Raw genomic sequence first — 20268 nt, forward strand, 5'->3', positions numbered from 1 at the left:
TGGAAGCATTTGCAGGATTGGACTAATCCGGCACTCATGTCTGTGCCTTTAGGGTAAAATCCAGAGCACTGTTTAACTCTCATTGACTACAGAGGCCAAACCCACTGCTTCTATTTGCAAACAGATGCATTTAAGGGCCTGTTCTGGGAGGTGCAGAGTGCCTGCCAATGAAGTCACATGGTGTTGAGCATGTTCTGAGCTTTGGAGGATCAGGTCTATGCTCACCGTGGCTGAAGCATCCTGATAAATGTAGATCCAGACGCTGCCACACGCTTTGCTTGGGAAGACTCCTGTACTCATGCAGAGCCCCACTGACCTGGACGGGATCTCGCCATTGACTTAATAGGGACTCTGGTGAGGTGCAGGGGCCTGCCCATGGGGATCCATTTGCAGGATGGGGACCTTAGTGAATACAACTAACTTGAGATAATAAAAGGGAAAAAGAAAACAAAAACTTAGGACATGGCAACTTGTATTACCAGTGTGAACAACCAGCATTTTATTGCATTTGAGAATGCTATAATGTCAGTAATTAGTACTGACTACACAACATTTTTTATTGTCTGTATCAACAGACATGGAATGATGGAATTACAGTTGATGTAAGGAATGAGTTTCTTTTATGCCTTATAAAAAAAAAATCTCGTTACTGGCAGCACATACACATGAAGCACCATGCTAACAGTCTGGACTGTACCATTTTCATCAAGGCTTATGGGTAGAAGATATTTTGTTACCTACTCTGGGTCCATTAAAATGCAGTCATAACTGCAAATTTTACTCTCAAGACTAGAACGCTAAGTGATTTCTGAAACATCTAAAAATTCAGTCTGAGTACATTAACCAAAGGTACCAAAGGATTTCAAAAGAGTTTAACACATTCTTCACGCTATAAGGAATGTAGCTTGTTGGCAATCTGAAAACTACAATAGTTTAAAATTATTTTTAAAAACTTGTATACATACGTATATATAAAATAGCTAATGATCTGCAGTATCTGTAGAATCACAATCCCTGCCCCATTCTCTCTCCCAAAATCTGAGTTTAAGAAGAGTGCGGGAAATTATACTTGAACTCTCATAAGCGACAATCAAAAAAGGTTATATTTTGTGGTCACCGTTGTTCTACATAAGCCTTGATTTTTCATATCACTTCTAGTCAAATGCAGAAACCTAACAGGTTTTACATTTACAAACTTTTCTTTGTGGACAAGGAAGGCTTTGACTCTCATTCCTGACAGCGATTTACCTGATACATGGTACTACTTTCATAATGTACGCTTTTCTTTGAGAAAAAAAACATGTAACAAATTGTCTTTACATCTTGGCACCTTGTAAAGTTTTTTTTTTCTTTATACAAAAGTTCAATAGTTTGACACGCCCCATTATTAATCACTACTTCACTGATAAACTTTGAAAGTGTGACCCTGGAATTCATCATGCAAAATATTTACTGCAGCAGGAGAAAAACATTTTTAAATTTTTTTTTTTTTTTTTTTTTTTACACTTTTCAAATGTATGAACCTTTGTTTAAGACAGCCAGAAATGGCAGTGGTAAGATAACAGAAGGGGTGGGAAAGTATTAAAAAAAACCCAAACGAACAAAAAAAACCCCAGCTTAACACAAACTGTACAAAAGAGGCTTCGATCAATGATAACAAGAGAAAAAAAAATAATCTGTCAACTATGTTACAATTTAAAAGCAAAAAAAAAAAAAAAAAAAAAAAAGGTCAGGGATTTTCTCCCACATGTCAGCAAATGTCATCCAATATTCTTAAAGCAAGGATAACTAAATAAAATACATATGCAGCATATTCTGCAATTCCATTACATACAGTAGGTTTTTTTTTTCCAAAGCTATTTTTTTTTTTTTAGTATAGTTAATATAAAGCAGTTGCACAAAAAGCAAAAGGTGTTTTGACAAACAGGTATGCATTTATTCCTTTTGAGGAATGGTATCTAAAAAAAAGGGACCTTCCCCCTTTTCTCCCTCCCTCCCCCCCAAAAAGACAAAGGCTCACACAGACACATTGGGATATATATGTACAACATAATAAACCCCACCCTAAAGAAGCAACTGTATATCCAAAGGGATACAGAATCAGAACTGTAAAAATCATAGTGAAGTTTGCTTGATGTAAAGCCTGAGATTTTCAGTTGGTTCTTCTGCAAGGCTGTGACACCTGCCAGATATGTTAAAATCTAATTTTTATTTCTTTTTCTCTTTTTCTTTCTTTATTTTGCTACAGTCTTTAGACTAAGCATGCAAGACATACAACTAAGTGCAACTGAGTGAAATGTATTTTTTATTTACTCATTCCCTAACAGTTTGAACTGAGGTATGCGTACTAACAGTTTCTCATGCTGTTATCTTTACTCATGTCTAGCTACACATGCTGAGAATGAACTAATCTACCAGATTTTTATCCTCTTTTGAATACCGAACTAACCAGCAAACCACTCAGTTTAGAAGCACAGGGACCACTTCTCATGATCCCCATCTGGCTATTGCCGGCACATCATGAAGCTGCCTGGATATAATTAAAAAAAAAAAAAATTTCAAATGACCACAGACTGCCCTTTTTTTCCTTTTCTTTTCTCTCGTTTAAAAACAGAACGCAGAGTTGAGCTTCAGAAAAGTAACTGCCAATAAAATGTCTTGTACCAAAGCTTATGTGTGGACAGGAGTGTTATTTCCGTATGAAAAATGCTGATCAAAAACTAAACAAAACTCGGCAAATATGCCAAGACAAACCAAAAATTAAAGCAGTCATCTTAGCACAATCCTTAAACAAAAGTGGCATACAATCTGTAAAAACAAAGACCCCAAAAGTATTTTATTTTTTTTTCATTCTAGGAATACTATTATGCGGTCCAGTAAAATTGTGGGAGCTTTTCTGTTCTCTTTTGTGTTTTATTAAACTGTCTCCTTTATTTGATACTCCAATTTTCTGCAAAACCACTGCACTCGCTTTCTCCAGCTCCCTTCTTATGGCTCCCCCTGTAACACTGTTTCCTAGTTTTAACCTCAAAAGCTCTTCTCGATTTCTCTTTACAGAATTTCGGTTTGGTCGCTGTAAAGGAATACGAATAAAAAGTAACTTTGGTTCAGTCATCTGCTTGGCCAGCTAAATTTACTAGAATAAAGGAGCAGTTTCCCTCTCAGGTTAGCAATAGCCCATATCTTGTCATTTCCCTCTAAATTCTTCAACCTCCCTTGATCAACAATAAGAGGATATTTGGCTTCATAAGATAAAGCATATAATAGAGAACATAATTTACCTTTGTGTAATATCTTTGGTAATTTTAGGGGGGGAAAGGTACAAAGAAGAATATAAATTAAGCTCTGAAAGGCTTTTTTTGAAATAATAATAATTAAACAAAAAGCTACAGTCCTACATAAATAAATGAGTGACAGAAAAGTGGTTGCAGAATGAAAGTGTGTAGGTGTTTGGGGACTGAGGTGTACTGACCCTGTAACAACAGCTTTCTGCATGTAATGTTCGCTTTGAAGAGCACTGCCAGTTTTACCAAACAAGCCCCAGTGCTCTTTCCTTCCCCCCCATCCCACTGTTTACTGTTTTCTACTGTGAGGTTTTGATACTGGCTGGTGTAATATTGCATAACAATCTTAACTGCAGTACAGAATTTGCACAGTTGAAATTATTAACACTTTAGCATTAGTGGGCTCAGTCCTTATTAACTGCCATAACAAGTTCAATCTGAAATCTAATTTGTATTCGAACAGATTAATGCCACCAAGCAATCCTGAACTGATGTTTAACTGAGAAACATCGCCACGTATTACAACAGTTTAATGAAGTCATCTTTCCAACCACTATTCGCAAATGAAAAATAATAATAAATGTACAGGTACCCAGCTTGGTAATCTTAGATATTCCAGAAAGATTTGTTGGCCCATTAAAACTCATGTTAAACAACTGAGAGCCTGCCACCGGAGTATTCATTCTCTAATGAAGTGAATTCTGTTGGTGCTGCATATGTTTCTTTGTGCTGTTCAATTTTGTGGCATTTGCTAATATTCATTCACCATTGCTGCCAAAAAAAAAAAAAATCAAAAACCAAAACCAAAAATCAAAAAAACCCTGTTTTGTGGAATGAATTTATGTTGCTTCCTACAGTATTTCTATGTTCATCTGTCATTCATTCTCATTCTTACAGTACTTCTTTTCTCTCTCTCTCTCTGTTGGACGACCCTTCGGTGTGTACAGTGCAGCATTTGGGACCTTTTCAAAAAAACAGACACCAGAATGGAATGTTTTCCATAGCTGAAGAAAACATGGTGGCATCTGAAGGAGACTGGAATGAATGACGGAAAAAACTACAAACAATTCAATGACATTCAGCTTCGTATAATAAAAACACCTATTAACATTCATCACAAAGTACAGAAAACATTAGGCCTTCAAGAGGCCCTGGGCCGAGATGTGGCCTGAGGTCAGAACTTAAAATGGTAGAGCAGAAGTGGTGGTGGGGGAAATAAAAGCAATACATTAAAAAGTTTGGGATAATATTTCTTGTAACCCCTTGCCAGTACACACACACACACACACACACACACACACACACACGCACACACATGCCTTCCCCATCCCAAATGGAAGCAAAAAAAAAAAAAGGCGTAAAGGCAGTGATAACCAACATGCAGTACTGTGCAAATATGTTGTCCATTGGAATCCTTAAAATCTGGGCAAAGGCTTGATCTGCAGTTTAGGTGTACATGCTCAGAGTTTGATGTCCTCAGTGTCCAAAATTGGCAGGACTGCAGTCCAAAACCTGCTGCTAAATGTGAGTAAGTGAATCAGTTTAGCAAATTTACAACACTGATGTTGACTGTAAGAGAGGAAAATCCCAAGTACCAAACAAGTCCATCCAATGCACAGAGTACAAATTCCTTTTTTCAACAAAAAGTAGAAAAATCAAAAATACTCCCAAATGGGATACTTGATGGCACTAAGAGTTAACATATTTCATAGTTGTCAAAGTGTACTGAAAATCCTCCAGACTGTACAATAATGGAGAGATTTCACAGCTAAATTTGACATGTTTTTCCAATCTTCATTCTCAGGATAATGACGTCAGGCATACTCATTCTATGTCCTCATTTACAGGTTCATCTTCATAATCTCTGTCATGATCAAAATCTGGACTGTGATTGGCTGTTGTCACTAAGGATAGCGGGCCTTCGTTTTCATCCGGATCCAACGGTTCTTCTTTGACATGCACAGGGTGCCTAGGAAAATTAACACAGTCAATCAGCAACTTCCCTGTTTAAAAATGACTCTGTCCTGCTTTGGCAATACTAACATTTTTTGGAGAAATTGGAGGCCTGATTTCCAAAGATGCTGAGCACTGGGCAGCTCTGACTAACTCCTACAGGAGTTGTGGGTTCTCAGCACGTATGAAATGCGAGCCCTGAACTTTTGTGTTTGCTGCTAAAGAAAAAAAAACTACCAAAAAGCGTTTGCCTAAGAATGTGTCTACAATTACTTAGCTTCAATGGGAACGTATCCTGGGAAGTGCACTTTCTTATATATGGTTTATTCACGGGATTTAGAGAATATGCTCTCAACTGATGTATTAAGTTGATTAACACAATCTTCAGCTAAATGAGTGAAATAAGCATAGTAAAGCAAAATAGTGGTTTGTCAACCCACTGAGCTGGTGGAGGCTGGGCTAATCATCGCTTGCTGTGTGTTCTGCTTTTCTAGTTAACATGCAGAACCTGTGAGACAACTCTCCAGAGGACGACCCCAAGTGAGGTTCTATCATTAATCAACTTCAAGCAAACACAGCAAAGAGACACCATGATACATGCTTTAAACTCCAAATTAATGCATATTTTTACAAACTGTCAATAAGGGAAGAAAAGCTCTGCCAGGAAACACAAACGGAGAGGAAAAGGCTCGCTCAACACAACAATATGATAAGAAAGCAGAGCCCTAACGAGAATAATAACACTGTCAGCTGTAAACAAGGCAGAACATGATCCTCAGCTCATGGTGGGCACAAGGATGCACTAAAGAGATGAGATCTGCCAAATTTCTCATTATAGAATAGCACATGAATAACCCGCAGGGGAATGTGGGCTGGTCATTCCAAACGGGTATAACAACAATTGAAAAATGTTGTTCGTAAATCATATTTACAACAAACCCTTTACAAATACAAATTACTTTTTTTGTTCAGTAGCTTTTGATATGTAAAACAGCCATGTGAGTCAATACTGTCTTGTTGGTGGGACTTCATAGGAAAGTAGGATTTTATTGACATTATCAAGTATTAATAACGCGACACGCCAATGGAGACCCTGTTTGCTTCCTAAATAATTGATATTGCAGGCAATCCCTTAAAATAAAGTGTTAATGAGTTCAAGTCCCATTCTGTTTCTCGTTGAGTTGCTATTCACCTCCCACAGTCTGGTTGTTCTCTATAGCCAGTCTGATTTAACCCTTTCATGTAGGCTCTGTAAAGAAAGACTTAGTCATCAGTGCAAACGTTCCTGGTTAAGAACTTTTTCTTCTTCTTACAAAGCATAAGGTGCCAATAAAAGGTTTAAAATCATTACCCTTCACTTTATAATTCTGGCTAGATGGGAATGAAAATGCTTTCTGTTTCACTTGCCTGCACACAATACAGGAAAAAAACATTTTCAAACTAAGCATCGAATCCTTGTTTCTGAACTAGTGGTGAACACGATTGCCTATCTTGTAAACTCAGTTGTTGCACATGGATGCAGCAAGACAAGCATGTAATAACAACACCACCACCACCACCTAGCTCTTATATAGTGCTTTGGAACAGCAGATCTTAACGTGCTTTACCAAGGAGTGCAGTATCGTTATCCCCAGTTTACAGCTGGGGAAACTGAGGCACAAGGAGGCAAAGTCACTTGTCCTAGGTCACCTAGCCAGGACCATCTTGTTGCTTTGTGTCTGTACAGCACCTAGCACAATGGGGCCCTGTTTCATGACTAGGCCTCATAGATGCTACAGTAATATAAATAAAGAAGAATAATGGTGGCAGAGCTGGGAATGAAACAACAGTATTGCTAGGCATTGCTACCAGTCCAGTGCTTTATACACTAGCCCACAATGTGAATTCGCATGTGTTACCAGAAGGCAGGACCCCTTTGGGAGCCCCTGACTGGGCTGAATGAGAAAATTATGTTCTGCAGCCAGCAAACAAGCCAAAGAGAAACTTGTATATTTCAAGCTATGTGATATCTTTGCAGGTGAACCACCTAGAAAACATGTACTTCAAAAGTCATGATACTCTAGATATTGGTTGCAGTTTGAAAATTGATTAGGTTTGGAAGAATCCACCTGGCTGACTACACAGATTTCTAGTATCCGCTGTGAATGCCTTTTAATCCTTCCACACTTCAACTTCTTGAGTTGCAAAAGTAACTAGATCAGTATGTGTGAATTAGCTGCACCTTGCATCCCATCCTGTATAGGAAGAGCAGGGAGAAATGATCCCATCACAGAGGCATATTAGAACTTATCGAATACATTTATTTATTTTTTCAGTTTATGAAAACGTGCCATATCAGCATGTCTCAGGGGGGCACATGCAATCCACAGTGAAACACACATTAGCCACTGATCTCTGAACCTTGGTATAGGACGGGGACTGGCAACGTTTGGCACGTGGCCCACCAGGGTAAGCCCCCTGCGGGTTGGGACAGTTTGTTTGCCTGCTGTGTGCACAGGTTCAGCCGATCGCAACTCCCACTGGCCGCGGTTCGCCGTTCCAGGCCAATGGGGGCTGCGGGAACCCGCGGCCAGCACATCCCTCGGCCCGCGCCACTTCCTGCAGCCCTCATTGGCCTGGAGCAGCAAACCACGGCCAGTGGAAGCTGCGATGCCGAACCTGTGGATGCGGCAGGTAAACAAACTGGCCCAGCCCACCAGAGGCTTAGCCTGGCAGACCATGTGCCAAAGGCTGCTGATCCCTGGTATAAGATCTCCTAAAAGTAAGCATATACTTCCACCACACCCAGGCAAACATCTATGAAAACAGATGGGCCCCACACTGTGTCCTAAAAGGTCCCCACACTCATTATTTGATGGACCAGTGGGAAGCAAATCAGTTACTCATGAAAATACCCCCACATACTGACCCCTGATTTTTTTCTATTTAGGACCTCAGCAGAGCTCAGCTGTCACAAGGAGAGAGGTGGTTTTTCAGATAGTTTAGTTTTGACACAAGTATGGAAGAACAGAGACTTGCACATTTGGGAGAAGACTCAAAACAAGTCGTTAGGAATCAGGGCCTGATCCAGAAAAGCCCATAAGACGTCTCACTGAAGTCAATGGGGATAATCACATGTTTAAAGTTAAGCATGTGCTAAGTGCTTTGTCTCAGGTCTCAATCAACAACACAAAGAGATCAATTCTATCTCTAACTAGAATATACCAGTGTTATGATCATGCACTGGGCTTTTTCTGGGTGAAAATTTGAAAAAAAAACAAAAAGAGAAGAAAAGAGCAAGTGATTTCTACATTCCTTTATACTAATGGCAGTAATATTGACTATTGTATTCATTTAAAAGTCTTGCTCATTGTGTTTTTGTCTTTGCTGCCATTTTGTTTTTAAATATTGTTTTTTGTTATTTGTGAAAAATTAATACAGGTTGTTTTTTCAAAAGTAAGGACACATTGATGTTTTATGAACCTGAAGTGGTGACGGGGGGAGGGCTTCTTCCCCTGGCTGTGCAATTTCCAAAGCTATTGTTCACATATTAAAGTGCCAGCACATCTAACCCATCTATTAAGCTTATGCACTATCGCCAAGCTCTAACAAAGATGTGTCAGCAGATAGGGTGGACACTGGCTGCACCTGTATCTCAAAAATAACAGTCCTTGTATATAATTGATCGGTCCCATTTCCAATCAGCACAGTAGTTTCTTAGGCCAAATCTGGTTTAGTTTCTCCCCAGGGCATTAGATGCAGCAGAACTCATGCAGTTTTGCTTTGGAGATTTGGGGGTGGGAAGAGCTGGGGATGCCAATGCACATTAATGCATAACTTGCCTACTGCACTGTTGTGCTCTATGGGGTTAACCTGCATGCCACCACAGAAATGGCCAGGTAGTTGGAGCCACAGCTACACAGAAAGAGAAGCTGCACAAAAGCCATGGTGGCTGCTAAAGTCTTGTGGCTACAGTAATGGATGGTGGGTTACTATCTTTCCCCCTCTTCCTGGTTCCATGGATTTCCCCGGGATATGCCTTTCAATCTGTAGAAATGTTTGAAAATGTCATTAGGAAATCCAAGATCAGGCCAAACTCACCTGCTTTAATGCAAAACTGAAACACAATCCAGGCTTTTCCAAAAGGTTCTTGAACCTTTCCAAACCAACCACGGGACAGCTCATGGTTGTGTTTTGAAAGCATGTGAAACTGGGCGGTTTTGTCTGAGTTTCACTTTGAGGTTTGGGTCTGTCCCCTGAAGTAATTTACAAAGCACTGGGGATGCAAAGCCAAGTGAATGGAAACCAATGAAAAGGGCTGAATGTGTGCAAGACAGACAAAGCTACAGAGAGTCACAAAGCTCTAATATCATGATCTATATCCCACCTTCCCCCGGGTATTTAAGGGTGGGTAAATGTCAAAGGAGTGAGAGTCCAATTTGAAGGAATCATCTCCCCAGATTAGTATGTTTAGCTGAACTATCCAAACTTGAAGCAGAAAATTTGCATGGAAAAACAAACAAAAGCACAATCCAGCCCCTTGTGTGGTATTTTGGTGGGAGCCGCAAACTGGCATGTGAAAATGAAAACCCACTGCTTATTATTCAAACACCTCAAAACTACCAGCTATGTTCAGTGTAAAGAGGTTAGTGTTCAGAGATGGGGAGATTTTTATAATTTTCCAAACCAGTTTGAATCCCTATTTAATACATCTCAGAAATGGAATCTAAGTCTTTCTTGTTTAGTAGCAGCATTTTAACACATTTCATTTAACTGGAACGTCTAAGGCTTCAGAAGGGGTTAACAATAAATAACCTTACCGAACACAGATTTCCCTTCTTTTCACATCTGAGTAATTCTTTTGTTTGTCCACTCTGGGAACAGAGGACTTTTTAATAAAGCGGACTGTTGTTTAAAGCCACTGTGTTCTGGTGGTGCACACAGCATGGAATAGTTTGCTTTGTGGCTACCTTTGGAGCATATCAGGATGAAAGTGTTATGTCCCCAAGCTGTAATTATGTGACTACTTTCTAGTGTTTCAAAAAGGTGGGGGGGGGGAGAGTAGCAGTAGTTCAATGTGTCATAAAAAGGAAAGAAATGAATGGTAATGAGACTTCAGCTAAAGTGTTGTACTTGCTTAGTTGTCATGTTAACAAGGTCTTCTAAACCTTATGATAAAGTTTAAGGCTTGATTTATTCCAATATACTGGAACTGTTAAAAAACAATTTGCATTATGGCAGAGAAGCGTGTTTTGGAAAAGAATAGAGAATGTCATTATAAAGTGTACTTAATGGAAATAAGATATTGCAAAGAGTAACTGTCTATGACACTGATAGTCTGCACTGGAAATCTGATGTTGACATATAATTATATTTAGCAAACAGTGTAAACCCTGTGACGTTTGAACAGCATCCTGCTTCGTGGCCTTTCAAAGTATTTCAAAACACTTGTTTAATGGGAAAGCCCACAAGCTGCTATCAGGGCATACACCTTGCTGCATTTTTACTTATACAAAAGGAAATATTCAGTACGGAACACGCAGTATCAATTTGAGAATATGGACTCATTCAGGAAACAATCGTTTTCATATTACAACACAAAAAGGGTTTTTCTGGTTGATAATGACAGTGAGATATGCTCGCTCTCTCTCGTATTTCTGAGGTGCCTCTCACCTTGGTATCTAAGTACTAAATAAGGGGTACTAAATGCAGTAAAGGCCACAGCTATGCATATGGTTCTAGAAAATGTGCTACCCTGCTTTTCACTTACTGTTACACTTCCCACCCCAGACTCCCTTCAAAAACAATGAAATCTTAGGTGAAAGAAGAAGAAGTACATGAACTGTACTAGCCCTGAGCCTTAAAAAAAACAAAACAAAAAAAACAAACAAAAAACCCCCCAAAAACCATGGATGAAAGGAAATTTATAAACATTCATTTCTGTATGTTAGCCCAGGAGAAGACCTTATTCTTTAAAAAAATTCCATCTCCTCCACTAAAACCCTACGTGGGCATGGGCAGAGTATAACCACTTGTGACTAAAATTGCCCGAAGAGGAATCCATTTGCGATAGCACTAACAGTGTGTCACATAACGCTACTTTGGGAAAGATAATTAATACTGCACAAACAATCACTGTAAAAGCTAAACACATTATTCAAATGTTTTGAAGTAAATGGTAAAAGACAATGTTCAAATTAATTATGAATTAAAAATGAATGTTGCCATCTTTAAAGATTATTGTTCAAAGCACACTGTGCACTGATTTAAAATGCTGGAATATCAAAGTATCCAGAGCTTTAGATTCCTGCCCCTTTCCCTGCTCCCCCACAACATATTATGCAGGTGGGAAACTTTTTTCCCCCATTAAATGCTAATTAGTTTCATAACTAATTACCCTGCTGGTATTAGGTTAATGTTTTTCTACTTTTTGATTCAGACCTACTTTTGTAAATCTTGTATTCAAATTACTTTGAAGTAAAAGGTTACAAATTACTTGCGTTTTTTGGATTTTTTTTCTGTTAATTTGCGCTTTGGTAACCGAGTCACTGATTTTACAGTCCATTTTAATGAACAGTTGGATAAGCGCACACTGTGTTTCATCTATGTTTACTCACAGAAGCAGTCAGCCGCTCCAAATAAACAGTTTTTAAAATTTGAGAACTACGTGACCGATAAACTTGGCTTTCCTTTCCAGCTGCCAATTATCCCGTATATAATTTGGGGGCGAGGAGAGAATTTACAGCTTTTCAAACTCAACTCAATCATCCATAAATATTGAACACGCCCACAGGGGCAGCACACCATTCCTGGCTTATCCTTTCCTGTAACTAGCATTCTGCCCTGGTGCCATTTACATTTAGCATGGACAGCAATCTCCCATTACTTCATGTGGTTATACAGGCACTCGTTATATTGCCGTCTGTTGCTATAATGTTCCTATTAATTTTCCTTTTGATATTTTAAGAGCAATCTATAAATCATGCATACCTTCACATGTGCCATCATTAATGCCTAGCAATACTGTTGTTTGCTGATTATTATTAGAAACCAGCTAAACAAGCTCATTCCCCCAGCTCTGCCCCGTCAAGCATGTTTACTGGGTAGTCTGAAGTAGAAAGAAACAAAAACTTCTCATAAAGTTGCCTTAAGAGTGTTTTTGTAGCTCTGTGGTCTGGGATTGAACGAAGAGGATGGCAAGTGAGTTAAGAATTTTATAGCTGTGTGCACTTGTCAGATTGGATTGAGTTGATTGGTTTTATGGGGAAGTTGGTAAATGACCCTTTTATATTCTAATCAACCTAAATATTTTCAGAAGCTCAGACTTTTCCTTTTGCTGCCCAGGACTGGAACTTTAGACACAATCTTTGAAGAATATCACCGTTACATTTTAGCAGACCCCTAGACAAACATACACGTATATGCTCTACTTACATTGCTTGCATAGGGGAACGTCCTGGACTACTGTCACTCTCATTACTGTTCGTATGCTCCATTGCACCATTAAGATCTTCCCTCATAGCATTGGCTAAATTGCCCAGAGTGGGATTTCCCATGGAAGCAGTAGTGTATAGAGGTATACTATTATCAGCCATTGAAGCCTGCCAAGGACACAGAAAAAGTGTATGAAGAAGCATGTCTCACATTTTTATACACTGCACAACACAATCACATATTCAAAAAACACTCTTCTCATTTACATGAGTTGCAACTGCTGGTTTTAAAAATGTGTTTTCAAAAAGGTTTTGCACTGACTCCACCAGGGGAAACGTCACATGATTTGCATGAGGATTTAGGAGCTGAAAACTGAATTGACCATTGGCCCACAAGAGAGAACAGTTCCTGCTATTCCCCATTTGGATATTACAGCTCACGGAAAAGGCAAATTTACCTTTTCTACTTTCATGATAGCCTCAAAAATAACAGTGTTTCTTTCTTTAGGGGGGGGAAAAAGTTAAAAAAGTAATTAAAGCAAACTCACTTGGCTGAGGATTCCTTTCTACCAGAGCACAAAACTGTCATGACATGACTGAGAAGTGATGTGTGAGCAGTTAGAGGGTTAAATTTTTCTCTTAGTTATGCCAGCGCAAATCCAGAGTAACATCACTGAAGCCAGCTAAGTTACTCTAGAAGCACACCAACATAACTGAAGTATGAACTTGTCCCTATAGTATTTGCTGTGTTACTTTAGCATTGGTGAGAGAAATCTAAGATTTAACAAGGCAGGGTAAATTAGGATGGCATTTTCTATTTTTTTAATGCTCTGATAACTCTGATATTATCTTAGATATTGTAGATTTGATACCATTCAGACATGATTCTATTTCTGATAAGTACTGTAAGAGGCATGTTTTAGTCATCTTCTAAACGTAGGTCTTTGTAGAAAGGGAATAAACAGTTAAACCTTTTCCTTCTTATTCCAGATTTACTGGTTGCTAGTATTTATTCTATGCTCATGTTTGATCATTTTGACAGAGCTGTCCTATGATCAGCGAGTCAGGCTTGCAGTATGTTAAAACCTCTTCTGGGCCAGCATAATCCCATCATGTAGTGATGGGAATACAGCAACTTCAAGTCCTGATGTGAGAGGAGTTCATTTGTTGGTGCGGGGGGTAGGGGTGTCTAAAAGGAAGCAGCCCTTTGAAACCAAAAGACCATTTTACCCATCTGTGAACCAACGTCCATGGCTTTCTGAGACGTACCAGCACGGAAAGCCACAGATGCTGGCTCTGCAGTGGTCAACCTAATTCAGGGGAAAGGTCAGCCTTCTGCTACAGTCAAGCAAAAAGAATCCATCAGCACCACGGCTGCATGAGGCAAGACAGCCCAGGGGAGGGTAGTTCATGCAAATGAGCTTCCCACCTGGTGCTCTCTGCTATTGCTGATTCTTGGGATGTTCTTCACTTGCTGCCATTGTTGCTGTTCGAGCACAAGTGTGCACGAGGGAACGTCCCAGCTACGAGCAAAACCTCCCTTTTAATTCTCTCCCAGGCTGACCTTCTAAACACCTGATCGCATGTGATCCTAAAAGCTACTCTAACAAAGAGGATTATTTTTATCTTTTTGATTCAACATGCAGCAAACTAATTTTGATTAAGGGAATGTAAAGATTGGCTCACATTTCCTGCAGTTTGCAAAATACTAAGGCAAGCTCTTCCCCCATAGAGATAACTTGGAATTGCAATAAAGCAATTTATTTGGGAAGAGGTGGAACAGAAGAAGCACCTGATATAATTGTTTCTTGCAAACCACAATTCGGCAAATGGCCTGATTCTCTGCATAAGCAGGGAGCGATGGGTAGTTCGGACTCGTTATCCGGAAACACTAGTAGTTTCTTGAACCCCTTTAGCTGGGAGGTCAGGCTGTGGACCTCTGAAGATGATTACTGGTATTGCCTGGTTTTATCCACGATGGAAAAACACACTCTGTGCTCAAAATATTGGTGCTCCTGGTCACAGGTGGAAGCAGAAAGGGCAGAGGCATATCAACATTTTAAAATAACCCAGCAATGCTAACTGAACTGTTCAGAACCAGCCAGGAGGGTTAGGACCGCTTTAAGTGTTGGGAGGAGGTTTGGTCTGCCCTTACTTTATCCCTCAGTGCTGCTCACACTTGAGGTGAAAAGGGAGCAAACCCCACAGGTAACGAGCGGGGATGTTAATGTTTTCCACATTTCACAGGACAGACTCATTAGTCCTCTGTGCCTCATACCCTGCTCTACTCCTTCACACAGGAGCTTACGCCACCAGGTCTGCAGGGAGAGTGTAATGGCAGTTGCTTCACCTTTGCCTGGGGTAGAGAACATATTTCAAGAGTGCTCTTTGCTTAATCGGGGAAAATAGGGTGGAGGCCCTGGATCTTCTGGGAGACCAACCAACACTGTCAGGACAGGGAAAAATGCTTCTAGGTCTTCCCCAGGATGAGACCTGGAATCCCTATGCCCTCCACGCACAGAGAGGAGAAGAGAACGGTGCTTCTTCTCCCTGACCATGAGGGAAAGCAGATATCAGAAATGTCAGAGGTGAGTGGGTGCCGCTGAGGAGGCACCACTACCACCTGCAGAGAAAAAAAATCCAAACTTTTTTTTGAGGCACATAACTTTGAATTTTCTGTAGGCCTCAAAACAGGAACCCACCAAATTTGTGAGTGTATACAATGGACAGGTCTGTGCACATGCTACAGGATATGCCCAAAAACATAGGCGGCACACTACTAGTCAATAATTGACAGTTTGTCTCAACATGTCCACAGACAGGAAAATCGTATCATAGACTAGGAAGTTCATTATACAAACCAAGTCATTTGACACGTGTTATCTTATGCATCAAATAGTATGTTATGCCAATTTTTTTTTTCTTTTTTTTGTGAATGCTCTGAGTCCTTTTGAACAGTAGAGAACACGCCACAATTTTTGCAGAATACCATGAGATGTGTGTTTTTTGCTAGTAGTTAGAAACTGTCTGACAATAGGGGGGAAAGAGCCTGCTGGTATATTTTAACCCTAATAGAACCTTGTATTTAATTAGCACAAAAGTTATCTTGTGACCCTGTTTATTGACAAGACTCAAAACCTTTAGCAAAAACTGCCCACATTCTCATCTGAATCGAGTTTGTTTTTCTAGTGTTATTGGAGAACACAAACACACATTACTCCCTAGGAAAAAAAACTTGAAAATGAAAACAGTTTTGAGGGTATCACAAAAGACAAGAACAGAAGAAGATGTAAACAACACCACCACATGTTTCAGACAGAAAACATGAACAGTTCTGTATGATAAGCATATTAATTGAAATTAGTCACATAGTTAACAGAATCTGAAGGAATGCAGGATCATTTCACTTTTGCCTTTCAGCCTCATGAATGTAAAATGTGCTTGTAATCTTAACACTATTCAACAGACAAAGCAGTCTTTAAAAATCACACTTCACAAGGCTCACGGGAAAATAAGTTCCTAATGAACGGTATTTACAGTTGCTTCATTTAAACATGCTTTCATTTGCTTTTCAGAAGTTACTGCATTAACTGAAATAATTAGGAGAAATGCACAGTGTCACTTTTCTCCTATTAATCTGTTTTCTTGGTTTTTAAAAAAAATAAATTGCTTAGATTGCAAAGCTAGTAAATCTTCCACAACATTTAATTGCCCAAACACCACATTTAATCCACTGCACTGAGTTTAACCTTTGATGAACATCTTGGGAAGGTTCTCTATGGATGTTTGGGGCTCCATCCAGAAATTTGCTACTGCATGTGAGGATCTCATGGCAAGATTAAGGCCTTTGTAGTGATTGGGGAAATAGCGTGGAAGAGGTGTGAAAACACATAGTAATTAGTAGGCAAAATACCAAAATGCTTGTCACTTATGTGAGTGGTTCTTATAGTGAATACTGACTTCACTGGGGAATTTGAACCAGATACAAATAATTTTATTAGAAATTTGCACAGTGAAAGAATGAGGAAAACATGTATTTCTTTTGTATAAAAACACAAAAGATGTTTCAGACACACACAAATATATATTGTGCACATATATTTATATACATATATATTGCACATAATTCCTGCATTGTGAAATATCTGAATATTCTTTATAATTTCTGACATCTCTCTTTACAAAGTGAACTAAACCTTTGTTATTTAACAACAACAGAAAAACATGAAAAAATAGTCCTTAAAAGAAGGTGGGGAGGGGGAAAAAATGATCTGCTTTCCCTTTAAAGCCAGGAACAATAGAAGGTCATGTGACACAGTATCCTATCATTCAGCACATTAATAGCTGTGCTAGAGTAATTACACTTGTGGTATTTTTGCCTCAAGTGAAATTCTGAAATAAGAGGATGGAAATTATGATACTGCTGATAAATATTAATAAGTGAACTTTTAATTTTTTTGCCACAATATTCAAAATGCTAAGCATCTAGCTAATGCTGAAGCAGCCTGATATGTGTTTGCCTCCAGGGACTATGATGCTTTATGCACTTAAGAAAAAAGTTTAACGGAATTAAAATTTAATATCTAATTAGAGCAAGGCTAATATATTTTGAAATGAGTGGGGAAGACACATGCCTCTGTTGCATATTTGCTACAGTCATTAATCTTACCTGTAAAGCAGCATTGAGAGGTGTGCAGTAGGTGTGGCTGGTCTGTATGTTTTTAATAAGAGAAGGGTTACTGCATAAGAAAAACATAAAAAGTAGAGTTAAGTGCAAAATACTCATCTTAGTGTGTTTCCATCCCATATCAGAAAACTACAGACTGTGTTGTTTGCTATAAAAGTTCTCTTCTGTTTTTTAAACTTTTATGTTTTAGTTGTATGGCTACCATATTTGCATTTGCCTTTATTAAACATGGAAGACCATTATTTAAAGCTCTAACAGCTACAGCATCTCGTGTTCTAATGCCCTGTTTAGCATTTGTTTTCTACGTAGCTGTGTATCCAACAGAATTTTTCCAAAGTTCTTCCTATCCAAAAGTAAGTTACTGCATAAAGGTCCATAATAAGATCACCATTAAAAGCATTATGGACTCTTAACTCGTACACTGGCTGACTTATGAAGTAGCTGACATCACTGGCTCACAGTAGAATTTTGATAAGTAGGAACTTCAGAATTCTTGCTTTCAGAGTTGTGTTGTTTCCTGCTTGACAAATCTCCAACAGCCCAGTAGAGTGCTTGGCTGTGTGACAGCCCAAAGCATTTTTGTTGTGGGTGATGGAGAGGAGGTGGAACGGCAGATGTTGTGGCAGGGAACATTAATGATGCCACTCTGAGTCACGGAGCGCTCACAAAAAAGTATCCCACTGTGGTTCTTTGAACCATTACTTTAGAATACCACAGTACCTTTGTAGCCAAGGTTTATAAAAAGGGGCCTGGATTTATAGAATGTGTTGAGAATTCACCTCGTCTCAGCTGGGCACCCAAAACCCACACACCCAAGATCACTTTTGAAAAATCTTGTTGAAAGTAACAAGCCAGGGAAGGTCCAGGGCAGACAACCCCAAAAATGTACATAATCCACACTACAATTTTATTTCTGTTTTGAAACAGAACACAGTGATAACTGTCTTAAACTGACCATCCTTGAGACCAGCAAAAATCAGCAAAAATTGTTTCTCCTTTAGTTGAAGACAGGTGGTCTTCAACTAAAGGAGAAACAAAATTGTCTTGGGAACCTTTGGGATATTTTAAAGTGCTTTTAGAAAGAGGGTGGTTTGTTATTTGTAATCTTTACTACAGGTCCAACTGTAGTAATCATTGTCAAAATGCTTTGGGGCATTTCAGTTATTTATTTGAGGAATATTGACTTGAGTTTCTGGGCAAAGAATTGTGAAACAAAGCACATAACTGAATCTAACAGAAAATAATCCTAATCTAGTTTGCCTAAAAACCTTCTTGATAATCAGCTGTACAGTGTATCTGCTCTAGGAGCAGTACCTTTTAGTCTACAGTGCATTATAAACAAAATTACAACAAATGTCAAAGCAGCATTATCCTAAGCATTTGCATTATTAGGGCAGAAACAAGCGCAACACAGATATAAACTCACATTTAGGTTTTTTTGCAGCAAAGGTGAGGTCACGGTTTCATGAAATGCAAGTCTACATGAGATGGGTAGATCATGCAAAGCAAAGCAACAGCAGAAAAAAAAAATAAAAGCAAGTAAAAGCTCTTACTGTGCAACAAGCTCGCCAAAGTTTTCATCAGGGCAGAATTTTCGAGGACGGCCTCGTTGAATATGACGGCCACGTTTAAACTCTTCATCATCAACAGTCCAAAAGGACCCAAACTCATCCTCTACTCTGATAAAGCACTTATGCAGTGAGAGGTTGGTGCGAATGGCACCCTGGGACAAGAGCGGCAGCAAAGGAGATGAAGTGGAAACAAAGGGACACGGGATCGGGGACAGAACAGACATCAAATACAGGGAAAAGGAAAAAGAAAATAAAATGCAATAAGCATAAGCAAATGGTTTGTGAGGGTTAATATGCATTGCCACCTAAAAGCTACTAGCATGTGATGCAACAAACACCAAGCAAGCAGGGGCAAGGGTACTGGTGGGCATACAAACAGTAGTGATGAGATGCTTTTCTTTGTTTCTCTTAACTGAAACAATGTGAAACCACCTGTGTTGGTCTAACACCATCTAGCAGCCAAAAGCCTCTACGTTAAACTGTAAGCATGATCCAAGCTAGGCTAAGAAGTTCAAACATGGTGGACATACCCACTGATCTTTTGTGGCCTTCGTTTTTGGAACTCTAGTTCATCCACTGTCCATACTGCCCCTTTAACGTTTTCTACTCGCACAAAACACTTGTGAAGACTAAGATTATGACGCACTGCATTCTGCAGCAAGTATAAAAGAGAAAACATTCAAACACTTTCTATGAGAAAATACTCATCATTGTCCAAGAACAGCAGCATAGTCAGCTCGACAGTCCTTATTTGCAAAGATAACTCCATTCCCCGCACCCAACCCTCACCCTCCTTTCCCCAGCAAACCAGATCTTTACACGTTTAAGATCTTATTTTGCAAAGATAAAAATAAAATCTCAAACCCGAGATTAGGAATTCAAGTTATTCTGTCAATTATTCACGGTGGGAATGAGAACCTCCATCATTTTATGTACACACATCAGGTAACAGCATATTATATATACAGTTAGAGTAACATTTCTAAGATACTTTCAAAACAAGTACACAGTTTGTAATGGAAACTTATCCACTCCTGGAAAAAGAAAACAGTTTAAAAGACCAGAGAAAGAATTTCACGTAATTACAGAGGGCTCAATTTGGCAAAGAGGCATTGGAGCTGAGGTTTCTGTGGTTTCCCACAGCTGGACTAATGTGAATCAGGTGCTGAACCTCTTTTCACACCAAGGGTATGGAATAGGGGCTCAGAGGGTTAGCGGCACCCTAGTGAACAGCACAGTGCACCAAGTCATGTCTTCCAATGCATGCTCATATATGGAAGTTGGCTCTCATTTCTGGCAGACTACTGTACTGACTGAACGGAGCTTCTGCCAAGTACACGCATGAGGAGGGCTCTCAAAAC

The 20268-nt window shown here is 39.3% G+C and overlaps 1 protein-coding gene across 16 annotated transcripts in view; it reads right to left on the minus strand.

Moving 5' to 3' along the window:
• Nucleotides 1-470: 470 nt before the first annotated feature.
• FOXP1 (forkhead box P1) overlaps nt 471-20268 on the minus strand; it is a 498144-nt gene continuing 478346 nt past the window's right edge. For 12 of the 16 annotated variants that reach the window (XM_045023138.1, XM_045023137.1, XM_045023134.1 and 9 more), the window contains 4 exons: nt 18890-19059; nt 17319-17388; nt 12651-12817; nt 471-5253 (listed from right to left, as the gene is read on the minus strand). In XM_045023138.1, coding sequence (XP_044879073.1) covers nt 5109-5253; nt 12651-12817; nt 17319-17388; nt 18890-19059 — 552 coding nt within the window. In that variant the 3' untranslated portion in view covers nt 471-5108. Of the gene's footprint in view, nt 5254-12650; nt 12818-17318; nt 17389-18889; nt 19060-19437; nt 19560-20268 lie in introns of all 16 variants that reach the window. The other 4 variants (XM_045023148.1, XM_045023147.1, XM_045023143.1 and 1 more) reach the window with 1 other exon arrangement.

Source organism: Mauremys mutica, chromosome 7 (genome assembly GCF_020497125.1).
Source record: "Mauremys mutica isolate MM-2020 ecotype Southern chromosome 7, ASM2049712v1, whole genome shotgun sequence".
Classification (NCBI taxonomy): domain Eukaryota; kingdom Metazoa; phylum Chordata; order Testudines; family Geoemydidae; genus Mauremys; species Mauremys mutica.